Consider the following 26,533-nt stretch of genomic DNA (forward strand, 5'->3'; position numbering starts at 1 on the left):
GGAACCTATTTGTGTTTCCCTGTCCCCATTCAAAAGAAATCTCGAGTTTGGAGGGTGAAAACCAAAGTAATCCTGTAACTCGCACGAGAAAAATCACGGTCTGCGGCTGAGAGTGTAGACAGATGTGGAGAATACCCTGTTGCCTTTCCCTACTTTTGTTTCCTTCTTTACCAGGACCACGAGCTGTGTGCCTCGTAAGTGTTGGAGAAAACATTACCGTTTAGGTGGGCCATGCAGCTTTCAAGAGATGCAGATGTTCAACTGCRTTGTTGAAAGTAGAGATTTGCAGTCCCCTCTCCTTAATAACCATGCGTGTCTTGTGTCTCTCTAAACTAGAAGCTGTGGTGTTTTTCTATCCAATCAAGTCCAAAACCAGAAATCATATTAGCAAGTTTATGTGATAATATGTCATCTTTCCTCAATAAAAGCTCTGTTATGACATGTCCTCTTTTCATCATCCCCACAATACCGGAATTGTTACTAGAATTGCAAAGTGGAAGGTACCAAATCTGGGTTTTGCCTCTCCATGTTGTCCATATGGCATCACACGAGGGACTGCAAGTCTGAAATTCATTTTCTCTCTTTCATTTTTTTTAGGGTTTCTTGGATAATCGTGCGGGAAACCCCCAGATTGTCATTTTACGCCTTCTACATTACATCATCCGCCTCATTTGGAGGATGCAGTGAGTGCCGGACACTTTGCTTGCAAGACCTAGAGACTTGTCTACTTGTGCAGAARATCAGTGAAGGACAACTAGTGGCAGGTCTTTTCTGTGCCCTAAACAGGCACTTCAGAAACCTTCCTTTCTTAAAGGACATCCRGAAGGCACCATGGTCTCCATCAGTGGAAACCACATACGTGGACTGCCAACATTTGTCTGCTGTTGGGAGGCACCGGAGGCGCATGCCTTGCCAGTGGAMCTATTGGGACTCTCTGAGGCAGGATTTCGTCTGAGAGTGGTGTTTACTATGTTTCTCTCAAATATTTTTTTTTAAAGATTGATCTCAGAGAAAATGCTCAACAAATATTGAATTAATTTTTCTGTCATTCCTGGAAACCCATAGACTCATCTTGGATCTACTCTGCAGTGGAAAAAACTGAGCCAGCTGATCTGCAGAGCTGCCTTAGTTTGTATTACAAACGTTACTGTACAGACTTGCAGCCCCTTCCCTTCCCCTTAGCAGGGAGGGGACATGCTGGGAACCAGCCATCTCCCTTTCTCTTCTGAGTGTTTGCCCGCCAGGAGGACGCTGCTGGAGAAGGGGAGAGGGATTTAAATCAGCACTTCTTTTATCTGTAAATAGCTAATGTAGTCCTAAATCTAACCATATTTGCATCATGCAAATAACCTATTTCCTGCTGACTGTTTTTCTTTCTTTTTTTTTCTTTTAATGCTGAAATTCCATATTTAGCTGTCAGACACCAGGGTCCAAAAAATCACAACCAAACCAAACAAAAAAACAATCCACCAGATTGCCTTTTTAGAAGTTCTTTCGATGAAGTGTGTGTATGAACACACTTATGTATTGTATATTATATATAATATATAATGTTGATCACTTTGGATAATGCAGCAATAAAGCATTCTTGGAAGTAGGTTAAAACAGATACCCAAACCCTGCAGTTCTGCGCCCAGAGATGAAGGGTCCTGCTGCATAACTTCAGGAACTGTTTTCAACTATGGTTAGCACGTTACTGTTAAACCGAGGGTTTTTTAACATTTTAGATTTTTTTTCTGTGATTGTCTTTGTGTTAGGACATGTCCAGGGTGACAGGAGAGACCAGCCTGGGGCAGGTGTGGAGCAGCACGGGGACAAACAACACAGTATTGGTGGTTTGAAGATCCCCAGAGTTCATGCTTTGAGATCCTGCTGGAACAAATCTTTTGCCAACTTTGAAAGATATTGCTGTGCGTGGCGGGACTTCAGTGTGCTCTTTTAAAATGGTACAAATCCTTCAGGGCACTCGTCGCATCCCTGCGCGGTGGAGCGTTGAGTCTTCTCATGCGTCGCAGGCTACTGCTGTTCAAGGTGACCCTCTTCGAGAGCCACATCAGGACAATGTGAGACTCCCTACAGACTGGTTTCGGGAGTTGTTGTCCACAGAAGCCATGTGTCAGACTAACTTCTTCCAAATCATGGTCTTCCCTGGAAAGTGTTTCCTGAATGATGTTGTCCCAGGATGGTGCACTGTGTGTCCCAGGGGTCACGTGGCTTGCGCTGTACCATCCAGAGACCCTTTGGCCATAAAATATGGTTCAGAAGCTCCACACGAGGCACAAAACAGCATTGGAAGAAGCAGGTTTGTCTTCTCGCGTCTGTTGAGCAGGTAGTTCCCGTTCCCTGTTGATGGAGGCCCACCTTGGCTCTTTGGTTTATCTTGAACATGCAGTAGGCTTCTGTGCAGCAGGTGCTTTTCAAATGCGCAGTTGCTTCTACAGCCTCTGTATCTATGCACAAATGTCTTGTCTGCCTTCAAAACTGTCCACTTTCCTCTGGCTGGTGCAGGTGGTTCCCATTTCCTAATACCAGCTTCCAAATCCCCCAGTTCTATTTCTGGTTTCACCAGCACCATAGAAGGAGAAGGGAATTAAAAAAAAAAAATCAACCTACACCCTGACCCCAAACTGTGGTAGCAGTTTTTCTACTGTGTTGCAATACAGGGAAAAACTATTCTGAGTGCCATTGTATTATTGGTAGTATTTTTAACAGTGGATAAAACCATACAATCTGATCTCTATGCACTGGCTACTTGTGCCTGTCCCGTAGGCAGAAGACCTGTTAGCTGATTTGTGTGGCTGTGTTCCTTGCCCTYGTTTGAAGGATTAAGGAATAGTGTTTTTTGGGTTCTGCAAGATGATCATCTATCCCAGGAGTTGGCCTGGGTTGCAGAAGATATCTAGAGGGGAAAGAGATTGGTGTGGAAAACAGCTGGTGACCTTGGCTGGAGTTTGAGAATCAGAAGGGCTACAGGATAGGGCAGGTTCTTGCTGCCATAATTGTGTTGATTTTGGCTTGTGACATGTGCTCAGAGAGCTGTGCTGCTCCAGTCATGGTCAAGCCAGTCTTTTGGTGTTTTCTATGGGCATATGTTCGTGGAGTTGTGTTTAATTAAAAAAAAAAAAAAAAAAAAAAAAAAAAAGGAGGGGTAAGAAAAATGAGTTTTTTCTCCATTGAGCCACAACGGGTACCTCCGCACACAGCATCAGAGGCTAAAAACATGCATTTTGGGGGCTTGCAGACTCAGAGCATTGTGGGCGCCCTTAATTTCTGTGGCAAATGTATTGCAGATGGCGTATTGCAACTCGCCAACGAGAATGTCTCCCGTGAGCACACCAAAGAAACGCGTCCTCGCCGTACCGCCGGGACGCGGAGCACTTTATCCCGTCCTCCAAACCCCGTCCAGCCAAAGAGCCGGTGGGGGGCCACTCTTGTGGGCTGACCTCGCGGGGCTTGTTGCCGGGCCCTGGCGGCAGGCTACAGTAACGAATGATTGACTTCAGAAAAAAAAAWTAATAATAATTAATTATATGAATAGTTGGAGAAAAAAAGATGGATATTGGCATTCTGCACTCACCTGGAAGCCTTCCCTGCCGAAAGGCAGTTGTGAGAAAAGCAGCCCCTAAAAACAGGCTTTATGCCTTCAAAATCTCCCCCCTACCACTCTGAAGAGTTGTGAGGTTTTTAAAAAACAAAACAAAACAAAAAACCCCACCTTTTTTAGCTGGCTAATTGGGCTGTTTCTTTTTAAGTCCACATCACCTGCGTTTTCCCTGTCCTGCCAAAATGATTTGATGAAGAATTCTCTTTGGTTGTGGAGAAACCAGATTCATTCTTAGAGAATCTCATACCATGCATTGTGCTTCTCTTCTTTTGATAACTGTAAATATTTGAATATTTATTAGAGTAGGACACCATATTATTCTCATCATCTGAGCCAAATATCTGTGTGCAATGTATTTCCTTTCCTTTTTCTCTTGTAAGTTTTGTACAGCTTTATAAATAAGTAAAAAAAAATTACTCTTTTTTCTAAACTTTTTTTTTTTTAGAATTGAACTCAGTAAATACTGTAGATTCTTTTTTTTCCCTGTGTAATTAATGCACTCTACTGTTCCATAATGCTGTAACTTTTAGAAATGTTGTATATTTATTTTCTGCGTATTTAAGTTCCCTCCCCCTTCTCTCCTTCCCRTCCCCGAGTTTTTCTGGTATGTAAGTAACTAATTGACTTTCAAAGCACTGTCTTCTAATTTCAGTGCAGTCAATATGGTTTAGATAATGAGATTTTTATCTTTGAAAGTGCCTAAGTCTGGTTTTCCAGGAGCCATTTAGGCATGGAAGAGATTTAAGCATTACTGAAATTTAAAGTCTGCTTTCTACATGTCCCTGATTTCCTGTTTTTTTTTTTGTTTGTTTGTTTGGTTTTTTTTTTTTGTTTTTTTGTCATCCCCTTTCAAAAACATATTGTCCTGGCCACTTTTTTCTGGACCAGCTTTAACATTGGGTTCAAACCAAAATGCACACTGAAGTTGTACTGATTAATCACTAACCTGTTTCATAGGACCCAGCATATGTAGCATTTTTATCGCAATTTCCCTGGCTTACTTGTGTTTTGCACTGATGAATTTTGGACAGGGTAATTGCCACTTTACTTGTGCAATACTGCTGTAAATAATTGCAGAATTTTTTTTCTTTTTAAGATGCAATCTTTTTATGTTCTTAATATGAGGTTTTATATGAATAAAACTTTCAACTATTATTTGTCGCGCTGAGTTGCCTTGTCTGTCATCGTGTCCCGACGGGTGTTTCCGGGACAGGCTGCCCCGGCGGACGCGGGCTGTTTGCCACAAAGAGGGAGGTTGCAAAAGCCGGGCTTGGAGCTGCTGGCAGAGGGCTTCCAGCATGCTGCAGCTGGGGGGAAACGTTCACCTCCACGTTTATTGTATCGCAGCCATAGTCCACACTGCAGCGTGGTGAAGAGCTGAGCTTTTCTTTGCTTACATCAAAGTCAAAATGGACATTAATGGACATTATGGTGAGGATGAAGACCCTGTCCCACATTTGCTGCTGGCATAGGCTGCAGAGCATGCTCATCTGGAGTGCCCAGCTCAGCCATCACCAGGTGTCGGAGGGGACCTCAGATGCCAAGAAGGACCACTTTGTGAAACAGGCTGCTGGTGGAAGTAATAAATTCAGAAGTTGAGGGGATGCAAAGAGCCCAGAAAATCCCCGCRCACTGCCTCGTGCTGTGCGTCCCCAGCTGCCTTAGCCGGCCGGCACTGGGCAACCYTAAGCGCGATGCTCGTGTCCATGTGTCTTGCCGGGAAAGCTACCGGCTTCTCTTCCCAGCTGGGGAAGGACACCACAGTGCATCCAAAACCAGACATTCACAGTGTGAGTTTCCTGGCAAGGAAAGCTTGTGGGCAGAAATGTCTGCATGTAGCCCAACCGAATATCCACAWATCTGGCCTCTAGTGAGACATGGCAACTTACTTCCTCCACCAAACTCCTCAAACCACATCAAGTGACAAGTATGGACTGGCTTGAATCAAGCCAACAGGCACCTCCTTAAGGATTCTCGCTGTCCTCATTGATTGTTTCGTTTTAGCGGAGGGATTAGGACATCTCAATAGCCAGGAGCCTACCAGCACCACAGGCTGCAGCAGCGGCATGCTGGCYTCACGTTCGTTTTATCCAGAAGTCTTTTTTGCAAGGCAATTCTTAGTGATTAGACATCAACCCTGCATAAAGCAAGTAGGGTATGAGCCCCCTCGTCCTTAAATTAATAAGATTTTACAGGGATTGATCTTTTTCAGGTTGTCTAGGATTCCTAAATGGGTAGTTTGAGAAGTTCTGCAAGGCTTTTTCTTTTCTTTTCTTTTTAATCAAACATAAGTCTGCTCATAAAAATTATCCCTGGCTTACAGGTAATGGTGAGAATTGGCCACGCAATGYGCAGAATGGGGGTTGTAACCGGCAAGGAAACTGTGGGGTACCCACACGGGGGCTGCCGTGGGGAGTGGGGAGGGCCCTCATGGGAACCCACCGCCCCGCGGGAAAGCCAGAGGAGAAGCAGAGAGATCAGTGATGTCCATCCAGACCGTCCCATTTTTTGAAGGTCTGGGGGAGCCGCAGACACTCGTAATTAGGACTTCTGAGGCCCCATTTGCCAGGTATGTCTGATTGGCTCCCTGTGGGGGGAAAAACATGGTCGCAGCACAGATTTTCACAATTTTTTCTCGTAATCTCCAAAGCTACTGAGCTGTTGGTCTGTGTGTCCAAACTCAGCATAAGCTGGTTATATTGGTGGGTCTAGTCGTGGAAGAAGGTCTGTCAGACTGAGGAGGAGACACCTACTGCAGAAGCAAACTGCCCACTAACGCAGCCCAGCCGCTAATTGCTACCATCTGCTGCTGTACAGAAAGAGGTAGGCTTTCTAAGACGGTAATTTTGTAGTTTATTTACTATTGCAAATATGTGTGACTTATGGGACATGTGCAAGCGATTAAACATGGCATTAAAACGCCAGGCCATGCTTGTGAATCATCCCCAGCAGCCCCTCACCCATGCCGGGGTCTGCTTTTAATAGCGGTGACATTGACCAATGCCATGTGAACACATGATGAGAGCCCAGGGGACAGGGTTTGTCCTTGCAGAGTCAGGATTCCCAAAGGACGCAGCCATGCTGGGACAAACATTGGGCATCGCTGGGCTCCTAGGAGATGCTGGGTGCAGTGGAGCCAGCACACGCAATAGGAGATCAAACCCCAGGTCAGAAATGAAGGCATTTCAGGAGACTTTCAGCCATGGCATGTTCCCCGATACATTTTGGGGGAACGAGATGGCAGGTTTCAATAGCCAGATATCCCCTGCCCTATGGCAAGTGGCCTGCAAGCCCTCAGGGACCTGTGCTGGACCCATTGCTCCCRTACTGTGGTGCTGGGTCTCTCTCATTGGTGGGTTCCTATTGGGAAAAAATAGCTGTCAAACCAAACCAGAGCAACTTGGTAAGAAGGGTGAGTGAGCAACCGAGTGTCTGGATGGAGGGAACCAGTGTGCCTGGGTGAGCCAGCTACYGAGTCATCACTCGCTGAAGAAGAGCAGATGTTGGGCACCTAGTGAGGGTCCAGCCCTGCCTCYCCCATCCGGTACTCCAGGTTCTGCCTTTTGTTTTCTTCCAAAACAAAGGGGAAAAAGAAAGAAAGAAGGGGGGGGAAAAAAAGAGAAAGAAAAGAGCCTTTCCTGGTCTGCAGTCCCAGGAGCGCCGGGAAGAGCAGCGGYGGGGGCTCTGGCCGTGGTGTCGCTCCTCCCCAGCTATTGTGCCCACGCCTGGGGCCCACGGCCCCACTGTGCCAGGCTTTCCGCCACTCCGTCCCTCCACTCCCGGCAGAAAGCCGTCCGTGGCGCTCGAGCAAGGGAGCGGTGGAAAAAAGAGCGCTCCCAAGTGTGTGGTCATCCTGGCCTGAAAAAAAATGACTCACTGAGGGTTTTTCAGTACGTGAAAATGCCATAAAGAAAGAGGCTTGCGGGCGTTTCAAGGAATCGCTTAGCGCTGCGATGCCGAGCGGGGCTGGGGCTCGCGCCCGTCACGGGCACGCAGACAGAGCGAACCAAGAAGCTGCGTTTTCCTCGAAGCTCCCTCATTTCCCCAAGAGCTCGGCAATACTTSGGGGTCAGCTGTTCCCTCCCGTCGCGAGCCCACTCCAGCCGGCTACGGGCCCCAGGCTTCGGCGCCCGGGTGTTTCTCGCAGGACGGAGAGAATAAGCCCTGCGCGTCCTTCTCTTTGGAGCTCTGCACTTGGGCACCCTTGAGCGAAGACCTGGCCTTGCCAGCACTTCAGAGGAGAAGAGCCGTGGCTGGAAATCCCTCTTGGCTGGGCGCTGGGCAGCAGAAGGGGCGGCGCAAGCCACCACTCCATCCCCCCGGATGCTGTGGCCACGAGGTCTCCCATTTTGGTCCTTTTCCTCCCATCCCGCCTGCACTTCTGCCCCGGAAGGTCGCGTCCTTCCTCTCTTCCCTTTGCTGCCCCAAATTCGAAGCCTTTCCCAATGTTTTACGGCCAACTATATTTCACGGTAAGCACCGACAGAAGAGGGAGGATGGATAGCTTTTAGCCGCATATTTTATACCCACGCACTTACTCTTTTTTCCTTTTGTTTCACCACAGATAATAGATGGCAGATAACTGATAGTATCAACAGAGATTTGGAACAATATTCTATTGCRATCGCTCAAATACGACTTTTAGCATAAAAAAGAGTAGATAAGAAGTGATGGTAAAGATCCATAAATCAGGCAGAATCATCGAAGGAGAACAACGGATGGCACAAAAAACAAGTTCTTTTTTTTATTTAGAAAAAGGAAGAAAAGCGGTTTTATTGAGATTGTAGTTAACACACTAGACTGCGGACAAGAGCCGCTGGGTTTTCTTCCTTGGCTCAGCAAGCCTCTGCTCGGGTGGGAAAAAGCTGTTCCCGTGACCACTGTTTTGGGGGACGGGTTTATGCTGTCAAGTGGTGCTGTCCCAAGGGCTGGGTATCAGCTCCCGACAGCCTCTCTCAGCATCACACGGGGACCCGAAGGTCTCAGGATGCCTCTCTCAACAGGRCCTGGAGGTTCCTGGCACCTCCACCACTGAAATCTCCCCGCCAGACCAGACTGGAGCATAGAGGGGTCCCACCACAGGTCAGAGCCTCTGGGGACCACGCGACGAGCCCTGCATGCCTGCCTCAACCCCCCCCCCCCCCGGGCAATGCCAAAGGTCCCCTTTGCCGTTTGAGCAACTGGCGCGTGAAGGCAAGATCCCAATCGGAGGGTGACCTTTGCCATCCCTGCTGGGCCCTTTTCAACACAGCTTCGCCCCCAGGTGCCCTATCTTGCTGCTCAATCTCAGCAATTAGTCTGTCGTTTCATTTTGGAATATGCCCCTGAAATATAGACTAAGATATTGCTTTTAAATCCTTAAGGCCAAACGTCTAATCCCTGCAGAAAATGCAATGTTTTCCCAATTTCAGCAGCTTTTACAGGAATTCCTTTTTTGGTRTCGGGCTACAAGGATCAGAGTTAATCCAAGATCATGTTTGCATAGAAATATCAATGGTTCATGTGGCCGAATACACACCCTGTAGCAAAGCGTGCGGAGCCGGCTGCTTGCTGTACCCGTCCAGCCAGTTTSTCCTCTTTCAGGCCCAGACACTCAGTAAATGCCGGCCATGAATATTAAGTTCATGAATAGGAATCATTCAAGGAAGTTCGCCGCGAGCCCTCGGAGTTACTACGCTGTGTCTAGACAGCAGACAAGAGCGTCTCTGTTTACTTTCGGCACCTGTGTTTTCCAAAACAGACTCATGCGCCGTGTTTTCATTCCCATCTTATCTTCCGGCTCTCGCTTCTGCAAGAGCTGCACGCAAGAGGTGAAGCGGTGATTTGGCTGCAACCCTCCAGTCGCGTAGCGTTTCCCATTTCTGTAGTCCTGCAGCTSGATTTTTTCTTGGCGGGGGATGGTGGTGCAAATGCAGCTTTTCTCTGGGAGGAGAAGAGGAGAGGAGAGTCCTGTGCCTCTGAGAGCCAGCGCAGAGAGCGRCGTCCCTAAGGGCATGGGAAGAAATCGCTGTTCTGGTTGCTAATGCCCTCAGAGCCACTACGAAACGTCCTGCCAGCCCCCAGCAAGGGAATAAAGCTGCGGGCTGCCCCTTGAGCTTGGTCAGAAAGGCTGTCGAGCTTTTCCCCTGCACCAGGACCACTCCTTGGCCTGACCCTCACCGTCTCGCTGGGACTCAGACCCCTCCATCCCTTCCGATGGGAGCACAGAGAGAGAACTAGCCATAGCAAGGCAGGCCAAAGCGGCCAGGCGGCCACGGTCCTGCCGCCCCYGTTCAGCTGAAAGCTGTCACTAACGTGGGATTCAGCTCTTAGTCACCCCCAAGTCACGGCTTTGCTTCGGGTGAGTCACGGCGCTGAAGGCAAGAAAAACATTTGGTTGCTCTAGAGGCAGCTGGGCAGCAGCCCTGACCTCGCTGGGCGCTGAGAATGGTTACGGCACCTTCGCTTCGCACTCGACACGTTGGCATTTTCAACACAAGTTCCTGGGGGGAATCTGAAGTGTCACCAAGCATTTTAGGGGCAAAAACCAACAACCCAGTAGAAGACAAGGAGTCAAAGCTCGTGAAAGGCCTTTTCACAAGCCCCTTCTGCAAAAGCGGCAGGAGGCCAAGCAAAGCCAACCTGCTCTGAAGGCTTCGCGCCCAGCTGCGAGAGGGACTCTCGCTTCACCGCGTCAAAATCAGAGCACGACCCAAGCACAAAGCTTTAACGTATGCCCGAAGAGCAAGCGTTAAAACATAAAGCTTTTTACCCTCTGGTGCAACCGTCAATAAATAAATTGAGGCTCAGACAATTTTCCTGCCCGTCTTTCACATCTCTCCAGAGGTCGGACTTCCTGCTCGTTTTAAACTGCGGCGATTACCACGGCAGAAGGGCAACCAGTAATTCAGTGCTTCGCCATGACATGGGCTCAGAGCGCTCTGTATTGACACTAACACTGAAATATGAACAGAGGCATTTCCATTTTATGGCCACCATGGGAAAAACAGCGTTACAGGAGACATTTCCCGGTYGTGAGGTTCTGCGGCTTGCCGAGCGGCACCACTGCCCTGAACTCACGTGATTTATTTCACTGAACCCGCACTCATTTGTCCATCTTATATCATGAGTCTCCAAACTGCCAGGAGCTTCCAGTTTGCCTGCTGGGACAGTCTGTAAGTGGATTTTGGAGCAAGCCATAAATCCTAAATTTGTGGAGTGTGTTTTTAAGGCACCCTGCGAATTAACGGGGCTATAACGTGGAAAACTGGGAAAAGGTGTTTCTTCAAATTTTTTATGACATCTAGGAAGGCATCATGCTTGAAGTGCCCCAGGGGCAAAGCAGGTGGGCAGCGGCTGGATTTAGTKACGGAAAATCCCATGGAGGGAGCGTTTCACTAGCAGGGCTCCCTCCAAGTGGAAGGAGGTTGCCAGGTTTAAGTATTCTTCAACCACAAGATTTTCTCCATGTTCCCGAGAAAGATGATGCAAGATGAAAGCACCCAAAACACAGACCTCCTCTCAGCTTGCTGTGGGGGCACACTGCAGCATGGAGGCCAGAGGTGGCCCAAGAGAAGGGCTATGCATGGAGGGGCTTCATYAGGGCGAGTCTGCCCTGAAATGCAGAAGGAGCTTGGTAAAACATCCTTTACCCATTTCTCATGAGAAAAATGCATACTCCTAACATATAGCATTGAAACATCATCTTCATCATTCAGAAAAATCACCTTCAAATCMTGAAAGGCTGCAGAACACCGTGTGTAGTAGCACGCTCTGCCTAAACAAAACTGCATCTCCCCACAGAGACTGCRTGCTGTTTTCTCTGGACAACCTGCTTGGTTTCAATGAAAGGTCCAGATCTCTGTCCAGAAGTCGGTGGAAACCTTTTCTCCTGGCCTGCAAAAGCTCAAGTGATTTCACTATGGCCAAACCCAACAGTAAAAATATAGTAAGAGACATTCCCCCTAATTATGAGATTTTTTAGGCAAAAAATTGATATTTTTTATTTGCCTTGCAGCTTTCTTGAGACCTCTTAGCATGAAGAATTGATCAGGGGCACTTTTACYCCTTAATACCTCACCAGCAGTGTTTTGCCACCCATTGACTACACGTTGCTGGATGTGGCACAGTAAGCCAACTCCTGGCCGAAACGGGACKGCCAAATGGGCACCACTGGCGGCCGGCTCAGCCTGCTGAAAGCATGTGTGTGTCTTTTTGGGAATGACGGCAGTAAATTTTGGTGTCTGCTGAACATACCGACGCGTGATGCAGTCGGGGAGTCGTAAACCATCGGCCAGATGCTGGCGGCTCCGAGACCGCGTGAGCTATGGCTGTCTAGCACTCATCACTGCTGCCATGCATAAACCTCACAGCAGCCCTAAACTGCAGCCAGGCTACTCACAGCAGTGATAAATAAATAAATAAATATATTTATATATAAAGTAAAGAAAAAGAAKCAAGGGCTTTCCTCTCACCCACTGCGGCTCTGCAGTGAGGTATGTGGCAGATGCTCTGAGTCAGCTGTAAAGTGCACTCTACTTTTCTCCTATAAATAAAAGAYATAAAACTTCCTGCCACAGTTTTGTTGGTTCTTGGAAAAGAAAGAAAAGGAAARAAAACAGGGCTGTCAGGGAGCGAGAAAGCTGATAAATCTGAGTCACTCTATGCTCTTTGCACCCTGCTCTTGTCTCTCTGCATGCAAAGGAAATCTGTGTTTAAAAAGAAAAACAAAAACAAAAACAAGTAACTTTTGTTTTAACTTGTTGTCACATGCCCTCAGGTAGTTGCAAACAGTGGCAGATTTTGCAGTTAACAATCTGCTCAAAGTGGAGATTTTCTGTTCAATTAAGCAATCGATAGAGAAATAAAGCAAGGAAAAGATTTTCAGCAAAACTCCTGGTCCCGGGAAGAAAGTGTTTGCATGTAAGTAGTGCAATGCAGCAGTTACTATAGCAATTATCTGTCTTTAGCAGATTGTCCATGAGTTGAACTTGCATCTGACAAGTCAGATTTGTCAGTTTTGGAAGGGGGGTGGAGGAAAGAAGTCTAAACTTGATTTCTTTTTTGAGCAGGATGCCTTTTGCCACTGCAAGACAACATCCTGTTCCCCAGTCCCCAAGGTTTCACAGGGCTACTACAAAGCTGGGAGCTGGCGCTGGGCCTCCAGGGCTGGGAATGGCCATTACAGGGAGCCCTGGGCTTGTAAAACACCACCACGGAGAAGGMGTCGCCTCTGGGAAAGGCAATTTAATTAAGAGGACGAATGGGTCTGCACTTGATTTAGGGGGACAGGCGGCACTCGGATGAGACACAACAGGCAATTTTTACAAGAGACTAATTTCCTTTTCAACCCCCTGTCTGTCCTAGTCCCTCTGGAGGAACTAATCAGAGGAAAATGAGAAGAAAAAAGAAGGGGGGCTTCTTTAATTATTATCTCTTTTTTTTAAATAGCAATGTCAAACCTTCTGCATGGTGCTTGCATTAACTACATGTCAGCTTGTCAGCAAGCCTTGCTGGGAAGCCTCAGATTACCAGATTGCGATGCATTATCCAAGGAGCAAAACTAATTAATRGTGGGGGATAAGAAATCCAGGCCATTGAGTGAGATAACCTTACTCCCAGCGGAGCAGCCGGAAAGGCTCCAGAAGGCAAATTGAATGCTAAATCTGCTGACGAGCATAAATAACGGCCCCACGTCGCGAGCCAAAAGATTCTCCCTATTCATCTACCGTGCAGCGGCATGCGGAGCTGTCAGGGCTGGCCTGGCTCCGCGCGAGTGCAGCCGGCCGGGAGCAGCCGAGAGCCTTGGACGAACCCTGCTCCTTGCCTGGCCTGGGCTGGGGGGAGAGGATGCATGTCCTGAGGGAACAGATCTACCCCATCTCGGACCCCTTTTCATTGCAAAATAAAAGAAACGCTGGGTTTGGTTTGCTCGCCTTTCTGCGCTTCTGGAAACAGTATTTTCCAGTCTTTTTTTGCAGCTACAAGAGCACAAAGTTGATTTTTCTCTTTGCCATATTTACGATGCAGTAAAGTAATGTGATTCCAGTGGTACTGAGGAAATACAGGCTTGATGGCACYACCCATGTCCCTGGCCTTAAGATCCCTGCGTCAGCCCTAGCTGGTCCCCCTCTCCTCAAGGCTCGGGAATTAAGTCCTCCTAGTGTGGTATTAAATGTGTTGTTCCTGTTTTGACCTGCAGCTTCATCCCTCTGCTAACCATAGCAGCGAGCTCCTCCTCCCACAGCAGAAGGGACCACTCCACGCTGGCATCGACGGACCCAGCACATGTGGCAACCGGGGAGGCTTTGCTTTGGCTTGCGTGGTGGAGCACGCCTCATCCTCCCCCCTGCGATCTCTCAGCCTTTCACACACTGTCCCTCCCRTATTTTCCCCAGCAGGCTTCGAAGTGCCTTTCTCTCTTGCTTTCAGCCCGTTTCCCCTCCTTTCCCCAGGGACAACCCTGAGGAACAGCCCATGCCCATTTCAGCCAGTTCATTCACCCTGTGCAATGGCTCAGATGCAAGCAGCTGTTAAGCAGTCTGTAGCTCCTCACGTGATCTAGCTCAAAAACCCTTTAAACTTGGGCAGTAAAAAGCTCTCACAGACCTGAACAACCTCATGAAATTTGGCCTGAAGAAGCCCCATTAACGTATGGTCATCCTGCATTTTCGCTGAGAAAAGGAGAAAGGATGCGGACAGCTTTGCTCCCAGGCTCGGGTAGAGCTCAGCACCTTGGTTTTCTCACCTAAGCTGGCACTTGGCAGCTCTTTGTAAGCGAGACACGTCAACAGTCCTGTGCCCTGAGCTGCGGCAGGCAGGGCTGGAGCCAGCCCGCTGGCAGGCTGCTGCCAGGCGCACGATGCTGGGGGACCCCTGCGTGACTTCTGAGCAGGCAATTAGCTGCTACATGAAGGCAAGGGGCGATAATCTTGTTAAACAGTGGCATTTTGGCTGCAGCTCTGAGCCGAGCCAAACCCTGAGTCGCTGCATGTCCACCCTGCTGCTAGCTGGAAATAACTCCCAGCCAGGGAAAATCGAAGGAGGAAATAAATGAGATGAGCCAGCAGAGATGGTTGAGTCTTCAGTTGCTCTAAGACACAGGGAAGGCACAGCAGGGACTGCACCAAGCATACAGCTGGTTTGTATTTCTCTCTTTGGACTGGTAAGCACATACTTTTTGAGAAGAATCCAATAAATTTTTTAAAGGATAATAAATAAAATAATAGAATCATAACAATGGTGTAAAAGCTAGGTAGAACTTTTTGCCATTTCTGGGCTGGCCTCTGGTAGCTGATAGGATTTATTACACTGGTGCTCTGGCTTGCTGCATCTCTCAGGGGAGTGGTATTTTTGTCTGATTGAGCTGAAGAATAAAGAAAGAGCTGTAAAAGCATAAATATAAACCTAAAGAACGTGACTTGTGCCTTATCAGCTTCCCTGCTACCATGCTRAGGCAAAATCTCTGCTGTTGAGTTTTGCCACTAGCGCTGCCTCTTTGGAAAAAAAACATTTAAAATAAGTCCACTGCAGTGCTTCTTCCTTTGCCCATGCCAACAGTTTTCTCCTAATGCAGCTCTCTGGCACGAAATGAAAGGTTTTATCTTCCTCATGTTAGAATATGAGGGGAGCCAGCAATGCCCTCTTGCACAAGGGACAGTCTTGTGACCCAGTGTCATCCCTTCAAAAGGCACAGAAACACACTGCAAGAGCTATCTGAGCGTGATGCTTCATCTTGTGTCAGCAAACTGGAATCTCCCTCTGTTTTGAAGAAATCTACTGCTCTTTGTACCTGTTGCAGTGAGAACAGATGAGAAGCAGGGGAGAGATCTTGCTGTTTTGTAGAAAACAGGATTATAAATTCTTGCACTGAAAAGTACCCCTCAGGATTTCATACTTGGATGCGGCACAGGCAGCAGTGGGGCCTGGCCTGTTTATTTGGGCTGCTTTCTACATGAGTAGGGCAGAGCTAGGCAAAGGTCTGCAGGCACCGAGCAGCACGCATAGCAGCTCCCTCTGGCTCATGTGTTTCCTCTCACTTTTCTCCCCCAAGCCAATGGGGATTTTGCTCTGGTTTGGGATACTTCTGATGGGAGCTTCTGTCCAGAAATGCATCCCAGAAGCAGGGGAACACAGAGGAAAGGTGTGACCTGAAAATCAGGGCTGAGGAGGCTCCACATAAAGGGTGATTTTATCCTCTAGTCAGCTCAGACCATCTTCCAGTACCCTCTGGACCTGGCCACTGGGACCTTGAGGAGGCTTTTAATGATGGCCAGGTTACCAGAAAAGCTTCCCTCTGCAGAAATTGGATTTCCTTGTCCTTGGGAAGTGATCTTGGGAGCCAATACAGGTGGACTTCCCAACAGGGGGTTGGATCTGTGGTCAGTAGAATTGGCCCCTGGCAGAACATCAAGTGATGCTCTATTGCTACATTGCAGCAGGCTACCCAGTAGGGCAGTTTTCTCCTTGTGACGAGGCAAACTTCAGAGCAGACGTGTTAAATCTCCTGCTATAAGAGAGAATTAACACCCTTATAGCCTCCTATCTTGGAAACCTGAGTTTGCATCATTAGTAGATGGATAAGATGTCCCGGGAGGGCAGGGAAAGGTTTCAAGTCGCTCCCTGAGACTGAGACATGAGACATAATTATGGGATTTCCCAGGCCTTCCCTGTGTCATCACTTTTTTCTGAAGTCTGCACAAAGGCATGCTGATAGGGTAAATGGTAAAAGCAGGGGAAAGAAATGCATTTTATGAAGATCATCAAGAATATCCAGTGTTTGTGGGAATCCCTTGTGCCCATGGCCGTGGGCAAGGCCCACATGAATCTCCACACACTGAAGGTGAGGAGATGAATTTCACAGTGCCTGTCTATTTGCCATCTCTAGGAGTCTCCTCTCATRTGACAAGGGAACTTTACTACGCAAAAAGCCAAAGGAGCCTTGCTGAACATCTGTTAGGCCTCACATACAGTCTTGGTCACTCTTCAGCGGGCAATTTGGCCCCTAACACCACTTTCAACTGGGAGTGACTGGGAAGTGAGTATTCTCACATCTTGTTCTCATTTGCAGTCAAGACACTTTCCAACAGCGGAAACACATGGAAATACCATCGATTTGGCTCTGCTAGTGCGTTTTGCAACCCCACCCACTGCCTCCTATGGTTTCACATTTACCAAACTGTTTCTGGAAGCACATCCCAGCTGCGGAGCACAGCCACGTGAGCAACATCGAAGCAACAGCACCGAAGGGTGGCCTGATCCAAAGTTAGTCATCCCTCTGTGAAGCCAGCCCCGTGTCCCCGCGGCCCCATGCCCTCCTGAGTGCTAAGGCACTCCCCACRCTGCTAAGCTGCCCTGCCGTGGCTATCTCGAGGGCTTGTTTTGTAAGCTCATCTATCCTGCTGCGTACATGGGAGGAACATGAAGATCACTGGGAAAACCCCTGCATCTGAGTCAGAGCATGCAGACATGCTGAGGGTTGGACTAGATGATCTCCAGAGGTCCCTTCYAACCTTACCACTCTATGACTATGCACAGCCCCAAGAAGGGAGAAGAGAGCGTTAAGTTTCGTGAACGCAACGGCGGTAACACGTGCTTTCAGACAAGCACCAGAAAGYAACTGGAGCCCAGCTTTCAACGCAGACCAGTCAGCAGCTAACGGCTTTTTACTGTTCCAATGATAAAACAAAATATTTTCCACCTGGAGCATTTTAAGGAATAAATCCTAACAGCAAACCAGTAGGAATGTCCAATCTTTAAACAGATTATTACATTTAAATACAGTCACTTAAGGGCTAGATGAAGTTTACAGGCATTAGGCATTGTTCTAGAGCCCTGCTGGGGCTAACCCAAACTTTAAGTGCCCAGATCCCCTTAAAAACATGTCTCCTGTCCCTATAATCCACACACCTTTGCCCAGGCACTGGTGCTCTGGGCATCATCTCTTGCAGCTGCCAAAGTCCTGACCCACAACTTGTAGCATCAGCTCTCCCCCTTCAGCTCCCTTAGCAGCCGGGTATCCGCAACACCGACACTTCATGTTTCATTTGGACTTTGCTGGCAGCAGGGATCGCTCGCCTGGRAGGAAACAACCCGTCAGGCCTTCTGCAGATCACACTACAGCCTCACCAGCCAGGGCTGGGGCAAAAAGTACTGAGATTATTTTTCCTCCCTTCTTGTTTGGTATCTGATCCAGCTCACATTTTTCAGGTTACATTATTGACACAAAACAAACTGTTAAGCGTGATTACAGGCAGCAGTGTTTTATTTTATTTTTCTTTTGCTAAGAGGAGACACATAAACCTGAGCTGTGGCTCCAACAAACAAAAATTACTCTTAATGAACTGTCAAGAAAATACTGGCTGATCTACAATTTGGCAGCACTACAGACTATACTTGAACTACCCAGGACTGCAGCAATATGACACTGGGAGTTTTTTTTTTTATTGGATAAATAATGAACTGCTGAGTGAAGCGTGCAGAGTAATTACTCTGCGCGTGCACAAGCGCGCATGTGCACGTATGGCTTCATCCCTCACTAAGAGAATGGTACCTATAGATCTATGGTGAAACCAGAAGGAGTTCAAGCTGTGGCTGAGCTCTGAAGCAGCAAGGAAGAAGACATAAATATTAACAGCCTTACCGATCCCTGAGCTGGATTCAAGGCTACTGAAAAAGAGCAGGATGCCCAGTAGTAGAGCCTGGCTTTGACCAAGCCTTTCTCCTGCAATGCAGCATGCAGGTGGCACGGGGCAAAGCAGCTTTCTGACCCCTTGCTGGAGCAGCCTCCCTGGTACTATGGGTGTCTGTCCCAAGGCAGTTAGAGCCATATCCCTGCCAAAAACATCCCCATAGGCCCAGCAGCCTTGAAAACAGCTCAGAGACCTGCCTCTAGTGCTCTCCAGCAAGGCTCTTGCATAAMCTCCCAGGCCTGGTGGTAAGACACCTTCTTCTAATTCCCAGCCTGGACATCTCCAGGGCATCTTATCCTTATAGCCTTAGGTGCCCTTGCGCTCAAGAAGTGATTTGCATCCCGTATGTATTATTTTTGGACAGTCATCATTCCCTTTTGTGGCCTCTATTTGGCAAGGCCAAGCAAGCCAGCTTCTCAGGGCTTCCTCTCCCGAGAGCAGCTCTCCATGGCTGGGCAATCCTTGCAGCTTTTCCTGTCTGAGCAAGTTCTTCTTGCACATGGTCAGCACAACTTCCAGCCCTTCTCCAGCTAATACAGCAGCAGTGCCTTGCAAAAGAATGAGGCTTTTTATATTTCCCTAACTGCTGGAAACTCCCTGCCTTGGCATTTCATAGATGCCTTGTGCCAGCAGGTTGGAGATGCCCTGTGATTAGCTTATTCAGCCAGCAATCCCCACTGCCCTGTGGCGTGCTCCCAGGCAGGGATCCCTTCCCAGCTCCGTGCCTTGTCTCCAASCCCYTTTGGCTCTGRTGTTTGCCACCAGCATCCCTGGCCRAGCAGGGAGTCGCTGCTTCCCCTCGGGGCCCTGCCTTCGCTATCTTGCATCTCTGCCCCTCGCTGCCTGCGTCGTCACAGCTCCACTTCTTCTTTCCTTGTTCTCCTTTTTTGTATTATGGTCGTAAAGTGCTTAGCATTCACTTTAACGCCCTTTGCAAGGGCCAAAGCTCAGCAGCTCTCGCTGTATTCCTCCAGGTACTGACCTGGAGCCAGCTCTGACCTCTGAGCAGCCCCATTTCCGCGCCCTGGCGGCTCCCTGCTTGTCCCCGGTGCCCTCTTTGGGGCTGTCATTCTCCTAGATTGCCCCAGGGACCTCCGGCAGGATTTCCTTGCAGGGAATCACACCACGGAGGGCAGCCCCAGCCGTGCGGGGACAGAGCTCAGTGTTTCTCCCCGGAGCGAAAGCAGCCGGTACGGAGCCCTCGGGGGGCACAAAGCAGCCGGGCTCAGGCTCCCCTTAACTCGTGCTTCTCTCCCCCCAGAGCAGCGGGGGGATTCAGCCGCCCTCCCGCAGCAAGCAGCTGCTTTGCTAGCCCAAAGCAGAGCRCGCTTTGCCTCTGCATGGGTTTTCGCTGTGAATTTCCTCCTTTCCCTTGTGCATTGCAGCGAGGCTTTCCAAGCCGCAGCACGGTGTGCACAGCCAAGCGTCGGCCGCAGCAGGCAGGCGCGCGAGCACAGCAGCGCCCGGGGAGCCGTCCGCTTCAAAGAGAGCCCACAGGCAGGTGTCTCTAGGAGTATTTCATRAAACTGCCCTAAGGGCATCGGAGGAGAACTGTTTTTGTTTTTGCTTTTAAACACACATACAGWTAAACTTCTCTGATTCCTGTAGGCACTTAAACTCATTTGCTGAGAAACCCTAGAGAAAAAGAAGAAAACATCATCCCTTTAAAACCTAGGCAGGGGCTCGCAGCCCGGCCTCTCGCTCTGCGCCCCTCTGCCTTTCCCCGCACCTCTCCAGCCCTCRCTGTGCAGCAGCCTCCTTGCGCTGCTGCCATCCTCCCGGAGAGCCTCAGCRCTCATTTGCATCAAGCCACAGTGCATCCTCTGCCTTGTGAGAACCAAAACACGCACGCACGCGCTTCGCGTAGGGCACCGACGGGGCGAAGCGTGTGACGCGGGGCGAGACGTTGGGTGGTACCCAGAAGATGCTCCYCACTTCAGTAACAGCCTGTTGTGAAGCTGGGGGGAAGGAGTGGGAGGACGCACGGGAAAACAGAGGAGGAGATGCTGCAGAGAGGAATATCAGAGCATCTTTCATGGGATGCACTKCGCTGCAGCCCAAAGCCTGCCCCAGGGCCCCAAACCGAATACCCTAGAAAGAGGTGACTGCAGGGAGATGCAGGGATGCGCGAGGGCTTGCTGCCGTGCAGGACACATTGCTTTGAGCAGGACTTTGTTATCTGAGGGCCAAATGGCAGCAAAAAGGGTTTGAAGGGGAAAGCGGTGTAGAGGTGCGTCCCAAACCGCAGTCCCCTCGTGCAGTCCAGGAGTGCTGGCTGCATGCACGACCTTATGTGTGCTCACTGCTTTGCTAGCGCAGGGGTGTTTCTTTTCTAAACACAAGGAGCCAGCCCTTGTCCAAGCTTGCTATGAAGCGCCTCGATGCCTTCGAGGGAGATTCACTTGGCTCCTTAACAGGCCTTTTCCCAGGGGCCCGCACGCAGAGACCCTCCCCTTCCCAGCCTTGCCTACGTCTGCAGTCGTCCCCTGTGCGAGGAGGCGGCGTGAAGGATCCCGGCTCCCCCCTTCCACCCCAAAGCCCGTCATGCAGCCCCTGCTCGGGCTTAGCCGTGCCCGAGGCCGGGCGCAGCGCTCTGCGAAGCTGCTCCCTCCCTGCGGGCACAAAGCAGCCGAATGCTAAAGGCGAGAAGATACGGGCGGCGGCGGCGCCCGTTGGAGCTGCGTCCCCTCTGCCCCAGGCGCCGGGCTCGGCTGAGCCTCGGGCCCGGGCCGCGCAGCCAGCACGGGGAGGTGTTTCCAGCCGTTTAACTGCTGTGAGATCAGCTGCACGGCCGGGCCAGGGCTGACGTCGCACRATGCAAGGCGGCCGCAACCTGACTGTGTGTCATCTGGAAAACCTGAAAGGAAGGAAGAAAGAAGGGGGGGGGAGGGAAAAAAAAAAAAGAGAGAGGTTGGAGTGAAAAAAAAAAATCTGCTCTTCAACCGTGTTTCGGTTTAGCTGGGTTACGGCAAAGCCATCCGAGGGAAAAACTTGGAGTGAGGACGCAGAGCTGCGCGTGGCAGAGGCCCACGCTGTAGGGGATCCTCGAAGCACAGTTTTGTTCCCGCAGGAAGACAACAAATAGYTATATATGTTGAGCCGCTTTGAAAAGAACGAGCGCGAGCGGAAGAGCGTGTGCCACGCGCTCGAGCACCCTCCGTGCAGCAGCCTGGAGGTCACCTCCAGCCTGCCGAAGTTTATGGAAAAAAGAGAAAAAGAAAGAAAAAGAAAAGTCCTGCTTGACAAACAACTGAAAAAAATTCTGGATTTTTTTTTTTTTTTTTGTAGTGTTTCAAATTACAGAAGTTCCTGAAAGGGAAGTTTATTGGTTTCAGGTGCTATTTTGGGGGCTTCTTTAACGCAAAAAGAAGCTTTTATTGCATAGCCAAAGTCCTGCCAGCTGCCAGGCCACGCTATAAGCCAGGCTATGTTTCCCCATTTTACACCTCCGAGGAGACCGGCCTTAGGAAGAGCCCGTTGGAAAGGGTGCGCAGCCTTGCWGAGGAAGAGCCTAGAGGAAATCAGCATTTCCCACAGCGGAGCTAAGTCCCAGGCTGCCGCTTTGAGACAGCAGCCGCTCGAGGAGAGGCCCGAACGCATTTCCCGCGCGGCCAGCCGCAGCCTCCGAACGGGGCGCTGCCGCCAGCGCCCCGGCCCTGACTCGTGGCAACGAGGTCCTGGGGGCAGTCACGCTCCGTCCCAAAAACACAGCCAGCCCGGACGTCGGGAACTGCCCCGGCGCCGTCCCCAGAACCTCCCCGGGGCAGGGGCAGTTCTTCTTGGTGCTGCTGCCCCAGGGCTAAACCTTTCCACTCCTCTACAAGTTGCCAGCTGCTGATTTAGGAGCTCTGGGGTGATTTCTCATCGGCTTTCCATTCTCGCTGCTATCACGTCCCTGGGATCTGCGAGCGAATACCCAGCCACCTCCCCTCTCTCTTCGCTGCATCACTCTGCGCTCGGCTCCACTRCTCTCAGTTCACTATTTTTTGTTGTTCCCCCCCCAGTGAATAAGCAYGGATGAGAAGGCTGGGGCTGAGAGAGCACCTTCCTGGATTAACAGCTGAGCAACAGGACATGAAGTGTCTCTACCAATTTTGAGACTTCGAAGTTCATCTGAAATTTTCCAGGCATTCAAAGCTTTAGGCTCATGCTGGCATGAAAAAGGGAGCCAGGCTGTTTTGTTCAAGAAGACAGAAAGAAGYGCAGAGGCCACTCAAATGCCTTTAAATGGGGAGAGATGTCAGCAAAAGTTTGCATTCACCAGTTTTTAAAGCCTTTTTTGTTCCTTTTCCTCCTAACCGCTACCTCAGTTCCTATCCAGATGTGACAGGGAAAGCCTGATGGAGAGAGGTAGGTCACCGTTCAAAACCGACTTTGGGACCAGCAAAGCTCTTTGTGTCACACACATAAGCACTTAGGTAACTAAAGATCCATCTTTACACCATAAATCTGGTGTAAGGGATGCAAATTCTGTTTTAATCCTTGGGAAAATAAGTCCTTACAACATCAGCAATACTTTTGGAAGAGTGTTACTCCATTTCCTTGACCTCAGAGGCAGGATGTTGGCTCAGCAGTGTCTTCAGGGGGACTTGGGGGTCTGGGACTACATTTTCCCAAGGGCCCTGGATACCAGCGACACATGGGGCACTGAGCTCTCCCAACAAGTGACAAAGAGGAGGGATGGCTGGACATGGAGCAACACCACCGCTCTTGCTGCATCTGTGGGAACGAGGAGTCACGCTGCAAGCCTGGCAGGGGATCAGACAAGGGTAAGGTTTRTATCTCTGCCACCAAGCCTCAGATTGCTCCAGCTCCCAGCAGGGCTCAAAGCTCTGCCCAGCTGCAGTGGACTAACTCTTCCTACTTGGAAGTACATCAAACYCCACCCTGGGCTCCAGCAACGCAAGCTGAGCACCTGAAGCTGCTGCCCTTGAACATGCCATCACAAAGAAGGACAAGGCACCAGCYCCAATGCAAGGGCATCCCACCTACTGCAGAGGGATGCTCCCATGAGAGCAATTGCAGGAGATGCAACCCCCCCMCACACACACACCAAGCAGGGACGGGGCTGGCTGCAGTTCATGACCATCCTATGGGACAAGRGGGTAGGAAACCCAACTCTGAGCAAGGGGCTAGAGCAGCCTGCATGAACACGTTTCTGTTGGTTTATCTTTGCTGTGACTCATTTTGGAATGAGCTCATTGCCCTGCCTGAACCCAGCGACCTCGGTGAGACAGCAGGAAAGACAAATTCTGCACTAGCAATCAAACATGCTGAGGCAGTTTATCTGGTGAGTTTGTTCCTACACCTGCTTGGCTGTTCCCAGTGAGCTGGGTTGGTAAGGCCCACCAGAGGCACGTAGCTCTGGTCCACCCAAGAGATAGAACCTTTCTTTCTGTGGTCTCAGAGGATTGCTTGAGCAATTAATTAAAACTGTCTATTTCACCTTTGTTCTGATGACGAACTTCTTCTATTCCTTAAAGAGAAAACAAAATTTGATCATGGAAAAATACATCTGAAAGGATTGTTGCCACAGAACCATACGTACATCTGTTCTTAACAGGTTTCGGCTGAAACTACCGAAAATATACATAGGTCTATTTATGTGGAATGATTTAAATATGATAAGATTACAATTTTGAGGATAACAATAGGTTTCACTATGAAAAAGTAAGCATTTCTAGATGTGCCCCATGGCTYATCTACATGGGCTCACCACTCTTTATTGCAGATGTTATAGAGAACATGGAAGTTCTCAGCATTGCAAGCTTAGCTTGAAACCAAGTCAAGATGTTCTCGTGTCCTTCCCTCCAGCAGTCAGCTCCTGCATCATTTGCTAATTGCAAGCAGTAGCCAAGCCCTCCTGTCCTCCTTATTTAATCCCATGGGTGGTGKGGGAAGAAGGGAAGAAACCCAAACTAGTTTGGGCAGTATCTTGTGGTTATGATCCTGGAGGTATCCAGTTTTTGCCTCCTGGTAGGACTGGGATGAAGTCCCCCAGCTGTGTGCTAACATTATGTTGCAGATTCACAGACAGAACTTGGCACCGGACAATAAAGCAGCATGACGGGAAGTGGTGATATTAAAAATGTGCCATCAAAAACAATAAGCTGAAATTGGCACCTGACAAGCCCTTCAAGGAGGCTTGACACTGTCAGTGGGTTTCTAATTTCCCGCTGCACCCTACTGGGGCTAGTCACCTGTTTTATTAAATCAAAATGTCCCTTTTTAATAAATGGCACAGTGGAAAACAATAGTGAATGACAGTTTCATTAGATCTGGATTTATAGAGGTAGGATTGGATTTTATTCAGGATTACTTTTTATTTCATTTTTGATATTAACCTGTTAAGTTGATCATCTGTTTTCAAAGAAACTCTTTGTTAGAGAATGGCAAGGTGCTACCCTRGCCTACCTTGTGCCAGGCTTGAGCATCTCAGTAGGAAAACCTCCATGACACAAGAGATGAAGGATCCCATTAAAAGCAGGAATGCTGTAGAGCAGCTTGTGGTAGAAGTGGGAGCCAGAAGCCCCATCTCCCTACAGCCCTCCAGTRCCAGCAGAGACCAACCAGTGCACAACTGCCTTTCCAGCCCACAGCTCCCAAAGCATTCGCCCARTGTCAGGGTTGTTTTAAACCAGGCATATTGGCTCTGCATCCCACAGGAAGAATCTTGCAGAGCGCAAATCTGCTATCTCTGTGGCCTCTGGAGTGCCACAAGGCCACAGGAAGGAGAAAGCATGACCTAAACTTCTGGCTCAACTCTTTCCTTATGGAATTCYACCCCAGCAAAAAATGATTATCAAGGATTTTGTGGAGACACACAAGCTAAAGCATCTGTTAGATAGGGTTTAACATTGCTACAAGAGGTTACAGGATTGTGCCTAAATGCCTCTGGTTCATGTGGAATTCATTCACAAGAGCAATCCTGGTCCTTTGTTGGGATGTAGGCACCAAGAAAGACTTTTGCAGTGGCCTCCATCTGTGTAGGTGGGAATAGGGAAGAGCCATCAGGAATGGGTTGACAGACATCACAGGAACAACCTGATGGCATGTCAAATTTACTTTATATGGGGATGAACACAGCCCAGGACCCTGGGGCTTTGTGCTCACAGACAGCTCTGACTTTGCAGTGTCCTCTCTGGAAAGAAAGCAGGGCTTGGGTGCAGTTCATAGGGTGGTTGAAGTCAGACAGACATTGGATTTTCCCTGCCCTAAGCCAAAATCTACAACTGTGCCTTGCATGTTGGCTCAGTGCTCACAGCCACCTCTCCCCAGTGCTTGATACCATCATCCAGAGATCCTGGGTCAGYGTGAAGGCTGCATAGAAGAGGCAGTAGAAACGTGCAGCCACGCATTGCTGGAGAGAGAACTGACACAAGTGTTACTTAGCGTGAAAAGGAGAACTGAGAGAGACACCCAGTGAACTTTTTCCAAGTGGTAAAGAGGAGAACAACTGCCTCATTCCCTCTTTGTCTCATCACAGAACAAGAACAACYTGCAGGCACAGCTCAGGGAGCAAGAGATGGAGATGGATGGGCACAGTTCCCCAGGGGATACATGGCTCATCTCTGCTGAGCATCTGGCTGGGGCTGGCAGGAGAAGGGCAGCCCTGAGCTCCCAAGGTGCTGCTCTTATGCTGTGTGCTCCCATGGCCTAGAAGATTACCAGGGCTTGTTCTCCATAACCAAGAGACACCTTGCACTCCTTTGGCCTGGACCTGGTTTCATCCATCCCAATGCCTCCTTCCACTGTGCGTAGTTGTGTACTCATGATCCTTTCCTTGTGGGAACCTACGTTCCTCCTGGCCAGCTCATGGAGCTGCTCAAGGCTGTAGGACCTTCACAATTGCTCTTTTTGGAGTCCCTAAGTACAATAGGTGATCGGGAAATAATTTCCTCTTGTTGTCCTTTGGAGATTTTGACCCTCTGACTTCAAAGACTCCAAGCAATTGGGTCTGCATCCAATATTATCATTTTGCAGCACTTTGGGATTGCTTACCCCGTGATCCCCGCTGCTTTTCTGCCTGTCCTTCTACCCGCCAGGCCTGATCCCAGGCAGCACAGTGACAGCTGAACTTGCACAACAGCCTCCCGAGAGGACCATTAAGAGAAGAATACAGACCAGATCTGGCGGGATATATTTAACCTATGGCTACAAAAGAAAAAAAAAACAAAAAACAAACAAAAAAAAACAGAACTACATAAGCAGCTGGTAGATCAAAGCAGCCTGGCTTTGGCACAGGTCATGAGAGCACACA

General features: G+C 49.2%; 1 protein-coding gene across 1 annotated transcript in view; it reads left to right on the forward strand.

Annotated features, from left to right (window-relative positions):
- Positions 1 to 3,147, forward strand: part of BCL2L11 (BCL2 like 11) — a 20,589-nt gene extending 17,442 nt beyond the window's left edge. The window contains exon 3 of the mRNA XM_085313450.1: positions 598 to 3,147. Within this exon, the coding sequence (XP_085169576.1) occupies positions 598 to 687 (90 nt within the window). The 3' untranslated portion in view covers positions 688 to 3,147. The remainder of the gene's footprint in view (positions 1 to 597) is intronic.
- The last annotated feature ends 23,386 nt before the right edge of the window (positions 3,148 to 26,533 follow it).

This window comes from Rhea americana, unplaced genomic scaffold (assembly GCF_003343005.1).
Source record: "Rhea americana isolate MKP2758 unplaced genomic scaffold, rheAme1 scaffold_386, whole genome shotgun sequence".
Lineage (NCBI taxonomy): Eukaryota > Metazoa > Chordata > Aves > Rheiformes > Rheidae > Rhea > Rhea americana.